The sequence below is a fragment of the Triplophysa dalaica genome, chromosome 19 (assembly GCF_015846415.1).
Source record: "Triplophysa dalaica isolate WHDGS20190420 chromosome 19, ASM1584641v1, whole genome shotgun sequence".
Lineage (NCBI taxonomy): Eukaryota > Metazoa > Chordata > Actinopteri > Cypriniformes > Nemacheilidae > Triplophysa > Triplophysa dalaica.
In genome coordinates, this window is record NC_079560.1 from 19,786,959 (window position 1) to 19,797,244 (window position 10,286).

Genomic DNA, 10,286 nt, shown 5'->3' on the forward strand with positions numbered 1-10,286 from the left:
GCAATACCCCTAACGTGACTGGCGTGAAAGCAAATTGTACTTCAATGTACAGATGAGATCGTATGAATAAGCCAAAATAGCCACATCGTAACTTTGTTCCTTTTATGATGTAGGATTGTGTTAGATTAGAACACAGTGCGCTGAAATACACAAGTCTGATTGGTTGTGACATTTAAAGGTCTGTTATTAACCAACAACACCCACTCAAAACTAATAACACACAGTCGTTTGGGTCCTGTGAGTCGTTGGTGTAGTTTAATATAACCCATACCGTAAATTAAATAAAAATATGCCATACAAATAACACACTTTATGGACGAAATTGTTGGGACTGTCCATTGTAATGAACAGGTTTGATGACTTTAGTTTCTGAACACAAATCTTAATGCTACAGCATATATTCTAGATTCTAATTTTAGAGCAACAGTTCACAATGTCCCTGTGCACAAAGTTAAAAAAGAAAGGATTAATTTATGTCTAGTGTAGAAGAACTCGACAGAGCTGAGACCAGCCAAAAACTCATCACACGAACCCATCAATGACAGGTGTACAGTCACTTCACAAATATTCTGCTATTACTGTACATGGTAAAGCATTTAAAGGGACAGTTCACCCGAACATAAAAATCCTGTCATCATTTACTAACCCTCAGAATGTTCCAAACCTGTAAAAATGTTTTTGTTCTGTAAAACACAAAGAAAGATATTTGAAAGAATGTCAGTAAACAAACAGACCTCATTCCCTTTTGACTCCCATAGTATTTATAATCCCTACTATGGAAGTAAATGGGGGATGGTTGGTTACCAACATCTTACAAATATCTTTCTTTGTGTTTTGCAGAACACATACATTTATATAGGTTTGGAACATTCTGAGGGGGAGTAAATAATAATAATACATTTATTTTGTATAGCATCATTAAAAGTTGCTTTCCTGATGACAGGATTTTCATTTTTGGTTGAACTGACTCTTTAATATTGGATTTAATTGAAATGACTGGAATAAATAAACATGCTTATTAGAAGATGGTGTCCCAATGCTTTTGTACATTTACAGTAGTGTACAGATATTTCATATAAATATATGAAGATTAAAAAAATCAGTTTTTATTGTACATCAGCGGGAAATTAGTCAGTGTATGAAAGTACTGTAGATGAGATCCGCTAAAAAATAATACTGAATGTCACATATTTAAATGTATCTACTAAAACAGAAGTCACATTAATGAGCGTCACTGTTTTTATGTCACCTGAGCATCATCACTAATGATTTGCCTACTGAGCTGTATTTCTGATCTTGACATACACAGGCTGGGGAATTCAGGAGGATGTGACGTGAGCTTACCATCTCCTCAAGGCCATCTAGACGTTCCTTCAATCTTCTGTCAGAACCAGCGCTGACTCCATGAGCCAGACTCAGAGAAGATCCAAGCAGGCTGGACAAAACCCAAATGCCCAAACAGCCCATCAGTACTGACCTGTCAAGAGAAGAACACAGAACACCTGCACTGTCAAACATCATCACCTTTTCTCACATGAACTCAGCGGCGGTCAAATACTCTCAATGAATTTCAGAGAAGATGTAATCACGGTGATCACAGCTGAAAGTGGAAAGCAGATAAACAACATTTGTCTTTTCGCTTCATTACACATATTTGACATTCATCAAATTGATTGTACAAGTCAGAGATGGAAACTTGAGGGAAGGATGGGGTTATGATTCCATTTAGCAGCATTGTACAGTATATATTCACATGTCCTTTCAGAAAGATAAACAGTAGTACACCACAGTGGACTACTGGCCAATCGGCTCTTATTAGAGAAGACCCTGACAATCCTAACGCCCCGTATCATTGAATTATAATTCATATGCTGAAAATCCTGAGCTAGTCCTGATCCGCTGAAAATCATGAAAATATCCAGAAGCCGGAAATATGTGGCTGTGAATAGTAAAACTGTATATAGATTAATTCATGAATATAGTTGAACAAGGATATAAAGCATTATACTTTATGCCAAAGATTTAAGATGGCACAAGGCCAAACACATTGATTAGCTTTCCTGTGGGTCAGTGGTTAGAGCATGGCGCTAGCAACGCCAAGGTCATGGGTCGACCCCAGGGGATTATCAGATACAATGTATAGTATAATGCTATGTAAGTCGCTTTTAAGCGTCTGCCAACTGCATTAATGTAAGATGGTCCTTTGAACATCTACCTTACATTAATCTGAAAGAATTATAACCATCAACTGTGATGTTCACATGCATTTGCATATTCCTTGTATACTTTATGCCATATAGGCGCCATACTCGCTGATCAGCAGAAAATATCCATTTAAAAAATATCAAAAAAATGTGGACTAAGCCACACTAAACATCTGCATGAGATTAAAACATGCAAGGGTTAGAACCACAGTGACTTATTCCATATTGTATAAAATAACTATGCTCATGGTTAGATAACCTAAAAAATTTAGTCATATCATTGCTTAACAACACAAGTATAATTCAGACAACAAAAAGACATTTAAGGGCTGTCGGTGGGTTATTTCCTCTGAATCTGGATTTGATCATTCCAAAAATCCATGAAACACCCTGGCACAGTGTGGATTTTCAACACAATGGAGTGATGATATACATCAATGGATCAGCTATAAGCCCTCAAGCATGGCTTTTGCTAACCAGACGTCATCACATGCTTAATTCCTGCCATCATCTTTAATATTCAATGTTTGTGATAGGAGCAGTCTGTTCAAAACGTAAAAAACAGGCTTCAAGAGGCTTGACATCTGATAAGAAGCTGAAATGCAGAATTTTGTAATAAAAATTTCTGATGGTGGAAGTAAATGCCATAATAAATTGTATTGGGATACTTATGTCACAGATGTAAAGACCACAATGAGCATTTGCCCAATTTCAGAGAAACATCCGTCTTTCAAAATTCATCACAAAAGTATCACCAAAAGCTCAAACCATTCGAAAAACAAAGTACCAGCTATATGTTTCAAAGTGACAACATAAACAAGCGTTACTGCGCATGCAGTTAACTTCAGGTACAGATTCACAAACCATAAAGTAGCAATATCTAATAACAAGCAAAAGTAACCGAAAAGAATGTTTACTTGGATAAATTTGTCTCTCCAATATTTTGAATTTAGACTGCGATACCAAGCTCAACCGCTAAATGTCAGTGGTACGCGTTCTGTAAATGCTACCGAACTACAGGACCAAATGTTCAAAAAATATGTTATACAAAATATGAATAAAACTCAAAATTCATTGTATGGAAAACAGCAACATACACAGCCCTCAAAACACCTTCACTGAAATAAAAGCGAGTGAGTCAATCATTGCAGTATTTTCATTCGGGTGAAAGTATCCAAAGCGCAGTATTAGGAATGTGCTCATCTATTCTCTGTCGATATAATGTCTCATTTTCATGAGTTATTTCACCGTTGTCATGAGCAGGAGAGTCTATTGAAGTGTGAAGAATCCTCCTCACAGACCCTCAAAGAGAAGTCATCTGCAGGTGATCACAAAACCCTGCTGACAGCATTAAACTAGCACATTAATATCTGAGAAGAGCGGAAATTCAACAATAGAATGACAAATCAGCACCATTCTGAGGCACTGGACGTTGTCTAGATAACATTACGAAGCTTATTTTCCACACTAATACTGAGATAGAAGAGAGTGCTGAGCACAGGTTTGAAAAAGAGATCAGAAGCAAACAGCACATCTCTGTGATGCAAGATTCAATATCATCATGCAGAGCTGAAGTGGAAATATAAAGCTGACAGGTTCAGTCTGAGCTCTGCTTTTGTCTGAAGGAAGGCCATGTATCCTGTGCTTTAACATCCCATCATAGAAAGACTGAATCTGATTTAATTGGTGTGTAATTCCACTTAAAGCCATTGATATCTTCAGCACGACGGATCAAGATTATTTATACATCATAACCCATATTTATGCATGATCCGTCTCAAGTGGTCCATATGGTGTAATTGATCAGTTTAAAGCCGTAAGCCTATTTACTTTTTCCTAATAGTGCTCAAGTGACCTAAAACATGTTCACATGCAGTGTTTTAGACTGGTGTGATAACCATCGTTTTCCTTTTGAATGTTGAATGATGCAATGATACTTCACTAAGTGACATGTGTAATGGCAGGCTACAAACAGGAAGTGAGCAGTGAAGAACAAAATAATCCTCCCTCTATCTCCCTCAGGTGGCCGGCTGAATATGATTCTGCCTCAGCAATCACAGATAAACATTTATTACACGCATCTTGTTTTTTTATTGTCCACCAATGTCTATTTTCAATAAAATGAAAGAAATTATATTTTAATAAACAGATACTGTCCAGGGAATTAGGACTTTGATATGCCCTAGGCACGTACATTACAAAGAACCCCTGGCATCCCATATTTCACGAGAACAGTGTTGCACCTAGGAGTGGATCTTTGCATTTAAACACGCATGACACGGTGCTCAGGAATGGTTTGAAAAAGCACTGCGCAAATAGTGAGGGTCTCATGGCACTCTTTTGATGACAGAAATTGCCAAATACCAAACTGCTATTGTAAAAAAAGCTAACAACACTTGTCCCACCTTCGGGGTTTTGTGATTGGTCAATTGCTGTGGAGCTGACATTGATGAGCTGCGCTGTGTGTAAAATTGTAAATTATTTCAACTTGACAGTGTATTAAAACCATGATGCTGCAAACGGTGAGAGATGCAGGCATAACACTTTAACACATCAGCCCAGCTGAAGACATGGAAAAACCATACAAAAGTAGTTCAACAGAAAAGAAAAACGTCTTCTGTGTAAAATGCACAAAAAAAACTTGCGTTTATTTCTATTTCGCACTACTCAACACCTAAAAAAGCATCTGACCTTCCCAACACGTATAACGTGGGAATAGGCTTAGACTATGCCTTGCATAATTTTTATTTCTGCATTAAAAAGACGAGCATTTAACAGTCCGTGCATTACAAATTAAGCAATATAAATCACCAAAGATTAACATAAATGTCCATCTCAACAGCCCAGCAATGCATTAGGATTATTTATTTAAATGAATTCGCTACGGTTAATATTCCACAAATGCAAAAATAATCACTTTATTCCACAGTAATCAGCACTTCTTTATTGAGAAAATAAAATAAAGGAAATATGTATACATATTACATTTGCCAGGGCCCCCTGCTGGTCTAGTGCCCGGCAGTCCCATGCGTTAATCCATAGTTGATACTGTCACTAATGTACATAGCATAATGTGCCTGATACAATATAACAGTCTGATGAAAAAACCAACAGACAATCTTTCATGCAGATTGTGTTGTTAATGTACATCTTTTGAAAATACTTAAAGCAATTATACATTCCGAAGTCTGTAAAGTATTTTATAATTTTCATGTTTTCATGATCAAACAAACTATCTTTACTTTTTTCCTATTCTTTTCCTTTTTCTGTATTCATTGTTTATTTATTGTCTGCTTATTTTACAACATGTTTTCTGTGCAGCTGCTTCGCAGTAATGCAACATTTTTAAAGGCATTATAGAAATAAACGTGATAATAACAGGAATATGGCATCTCTAGCTCCAAACACCGTGATTGAAACAGTCACATTTTCAACACCATAAGACGGAATTCAGTTTCCTTGAAAGGGAATTTTTGGAGAAAATGGAGAAATGTTCATTGACTTTAGCCACAATCGAATAAACTTGCAGCGTGTAAAATCCACCAGGCTACATGTCCAACTAAAATCTAGGAGTCTATTACGGATCATTTGAAAAGTTGAACCTTTTTCTAGGAAACTGTTTCCCAATTATTTGAATGTAATTAGCACCTTAACATTGAAAAGATGCTCTCATCACACAGGCTGTGCAATGACAAGCTGCCGCTGTTTGTTCTCCACAAATTCTTTCTTAGCTAGCAATGTTTTCAAAAACACAAACACATGATCAGTTCAGATGCAGAGTGTTGTTCGCTTACATTTATGGTTGTTCGAAATTTCCCGTTGTTCTCCTTTCTTAAAGGTATATGAAAGGGAAATTGCATTGGTCTATTCTATTGTGTCGTATATCTGATTGAAATGGCTTTTAGAATGAACTGAAATATGTGTACACAGATAAACCATTCACATAAAATGAGAACTGTCCAATTTAGACACGGTGACTTTGTGTGTTATGGTAAGGTTTTTTAGGGGTAGGACAAGGGGATAAAATATGTTTAAAAATCATTTAAAATCATTTTGTCTTTGAAAGTCCCCATAAAACATCATGGAAACCCATGTGTCTGATGTTGCAATGTTTTCAGTCCTCAGAAGTCATGCAGAACAGAATAAGAATGATTTTCTGAATGAGATTAAATACTTCAACTGTCTTTAATAAATGGCAGTGAGGAAAACAAAAATATCATGTCTAGCGTGTTTGACCAGCTGCTGCTTCAGCTCTAACCTGAAGTCTGTCCTTAAGTATTCCATTAATACAATATATTAATCTGTGAATTTGATCACTATTCTGTGAACCACAAATGTTTTGTTTGTGTGAAGCTGAAGATGTGAAAGATTTCGTGATGTAGATAATATTGTGTGCATGTGGAATTCTTGGGATTCATGAATGAGCATTTTCTGTATAGCGTTTATTTCTTTACAGTTTTTGATTTTTGTAAAAGTCCTTTAGGAATAATATTGAGTTGAAATGAACTCTGAGGTTACGTTGGATTATTGTAGGAAAACTGGCAGTCTAATTTTGCAGCATATGCTTTAATGATTATTATCTTATATAGGTAATTGACAAAAAAAATATGTCTGACAGCCAAATGAAGATAAATGTATGCTATTTTATATTATAGGCTAAATACAATATTTTAATAATAAAAATGATATATAATTATGATAAACATGCACAGGCATAAAAAGTATACATGGACAACCAAACAACAGTATAGACGGGTGAACTGTACGAATGCATATTATGACAAATACTGTGAAACCCTTTAATTCACATTTATTTACAGAGAGGATCTGTAATATTTTCAAGTGTTGCGGTCAAACGTGCAACCGTAACCCATTGGCCATAATCTACACATGACAATGAAAAATACCACAAGATAAACTAGCAAAAAGAAAAAAGAGCACTCTTCTAAATCAATCTGTGATGTTTGCCATTGTAAGTCAGACTGTAGAAACAAGTCATACAAACAAACCTTTCAAAGTTCCAAACAAACTATTTCTTGTAGAATGAACGTGAATAGCATTATAATGAATAAAAAATCTAAGCAGTGTTGAACATCACATTGGATCACATCTCTGCTCCAGATAAAATGTTATTACTGCCTTTAACACAAATGCTCCTGTCGAAATATAATATTATCTTCTGTTTTTAGAGTTTATGCCTGTATATATTCATAGAAGAATGTATTTTGCACTTTTCAATGAGTAGACTGATCGTTAAAGCAGCGGTGGAGACCCAACAACGCAGGTCAGATGAGAGAGAGTCACGGACACCACAGAAAAGTAATCCTACATGCTTTATACCATACAGAATCATCAATACAATAGCAAGATAAATGGATTTATCGACTTGAAAATGAAGAAAACAAGGCTTTCCATATATTTTGTTATTTCCTCAAACAGGCTGTTTTTGAAATCTGGTCATCTAAAGTATTGTGTTGTACATTCATTTGTAACCGTAGAGACAGAAGTTAACCTAGACAGGTTGTGTAACATGTCAGCGTCCTCACAAATCACTAACTAAACTACACAAAGTGAAACAAATAGAAGATTCTCGGCTAAACTTCATTTAAAAAACTATTAGCTTTGATTTGACCTGTTCTGTTCATCTTTTTGCTTATTGCGGGGCCTGTCTGGTCTAAATCTTGTGAACAGCTCTGAATCTTCCGTACGATATTATACAAATTTGTTCTTTTGCTGGGTTGCGACTTGATAAAAAAATCTGAGTCTTGACACTAAATTAATAGAAATTCATTTACAACATACAAAATTGATGATCAATGATCAACTTTTCTCATGTTCTTCTAAGAAGTGTCTGTTTAACCAGAAGCAATAAGTAATGCATTAAATGCAAAATAATCCAAGATAATTAACTTTTCACCAGTTTAACACAATTTTGTCAAAACTAAAATGTTTTTTTTCCAATATCTGCCTTAAATACGTTTACAAAGGCATTAAACCACAAATGCTTTGAGTCACAAAGGTAAGTGATTGCACAGTATTTTGTATATTATAATGAATCTCCTATAAAGTATATTGAGTATATAAATGTTCTATGGTGCTGGTTATTTCTGTACGAGCTCCGTGAGATGTAGTTACTCGTATACAGAGAGTTGATGGGCTATGAGATATTCAGCACAGTCTGCATTTGAACTAAAAGCTCTGATGTGCATGACATTCAGTGCATTGGGCTACTGAGCATCACAGCCACATCACAAGAAGTGACGCTCAAAAGTGCTGTCGAGATACACACTTTACTAAACGCTGACACGTCAACTCGGTTTCAAACACAAAGTATCAAGTATGAACTCTTGTACGCCACTCTTACTTAGGACACACATATAAGAGCACAGAACGGAAATCTTAAGCGTTCTAGCGATGACGCGCACAGGCAGATAAGTGCAATAAATGCGTTATAATGATGTTTATAATAAGAGCAGCGCGTGTCGCCGCGCCACACAGAAAGTGATGTGAGCGCATCAAGACTCGGCATGTGTCGTTACCTGTCGTGTTCCTCCAGAGAGACAGAAATGATGCGTTAAATGTTCAGTGTATGTGTTCCAGAGACTCCTCACAGACCCTTACAGTCCACACGATCACATCTCACTCCATACTTCAACTGACAGTGACCCGCGTTATTCCAGCTCACCCTATTTCTGCTGCACTCTCTCCTCTCTTACTCACACATACTCACACAGTCCTCCCGACGTCACCCACACACACTCCTTCCGACGTCAGACAGTGCATAGAGAATACACACACACCGCGCTTCTCACAACACATCTGTTTCAATACACTGCTGTTATAAAAATCACCCGTCAGTGAAAGGACGGGAATAAGAAGACATTCAATTCAATTCAAGTTTATTTATATAGCGCTTTTCACAATGTGCATTGTTCCAAAGCAGCTTTACAGGAGCAAACAGGAAAAACAGAAAAGGTAAAACACAGCACACAGTACATGGTGTTTATAGAACAAGCAAGATCATTCTAAAAAATAATATCTAATTAATAAATAAATAAAAGTGTTTCCCATTAAAGTGTCCGCGTGACATATCCCGTGGAGATTATAGTCTTATATGTAGTGGCAATAATTCTAGCCTATTTAAATCTTGAGCTTTAATAATGAGCGTATTCTGGTAAAATGACATAAGTTATCAAATTCAGTACATCACAAAATTACATTAAATGCGAGTAGACGTCGGAAAGCTGTAATGTGAATCATTAGGGTTTTCCTGACATTACGACATAAGAGACATATGGAGAGGGATAGTTGTTACAGTTTACATAGTGAAGAATAGTTTAGAATTGAAAATATTTCTAAGGGTCCTTTTTTTTTAAAATCAAGCCCGTTTTTATCAATTGCAAGCCTTAAAGTCTTGGTTTAAAAATCTGATGTGAAGCAGTGTTGAAGAAGCAAACATCTAAAACATTCTCTGATATGTTCATGTAGCTCTCTTTCCTGTGTGATTATTTGTATCATTATCTCACCTCACATAAAGAAACACATGTGGCCATGATTTCATGTTGATTTTGAAGTTTCATTTATGTCATTAGAAGCGAATTCTACTGTGAATCTGACTGCTGGTGGTGTGTTGAGACAGTCCCGCTGCATCACTTGCTTCAGCGGTTTGCAGTAGCTATTGCTCCACCACTAATAAAGTTCGTTTCTCTTTTGTAATAAATGTTACATTGGGCATGAATATTTCAGACACACAATGCATCTTTGATGCTTCACACTGTATTATTCCCCATAACTGTGTCACCCACTCTCTGCCTTTGAAACAGTAATGTTGAACACTGTTCTGCTATATACACAAAGGCTTTTTATAATGGGTGCCATCGAGTATATAATGAATATATACAATACATATATTGTATGTTGTGTGTACTTTCTGTGGGTTAACACCCACTTTGAACATTAATCTGTTAATATTTCTTGTGGCTTTATATATCATATTATTAGTGGGTATGCAAGAGAACACAATGAAACCACATTGAGACATAATTATACTTTATATACTGCTGTATAATGAGGCTTCTTTTT

The 10,286-nt window shown here is 36.1% G+C and overlaps 1 protein-coding gene across 2 annotated transcripts in view; it reads right to left on the minus strand.

The window, feature by feature from the left end:
- fstl4 (follistatin-like 4) overlaps positions 1-8,893 on the minus strand; it is a 144,226-nt gene extending 135,333 nt beyond the window's left edge. For both annotated transcript variants that reach the window (XM_056731079.1, XM_056731078.1), the window contains exons 1-2: positions 8,744-8,893; positions 1,345-1,477 (exon numbers count right to left, since the gene is read on the minus strand). In XM_056731079.1, coding sequence (XP_056587057.1) covers positions 1,345-1,467 — 123 coding nt within the window. In that variant the 5' untranslated portion in view covers positions 1,468-1,477; positions 8,744-8,893. The remainder of the gene's footprint in view (positions 1-1,344; positions 1,478-8,743) is intronic.
- Between the last annotated feature and the right edge of the window lie 1,393 nt (positions 8,894-10,286).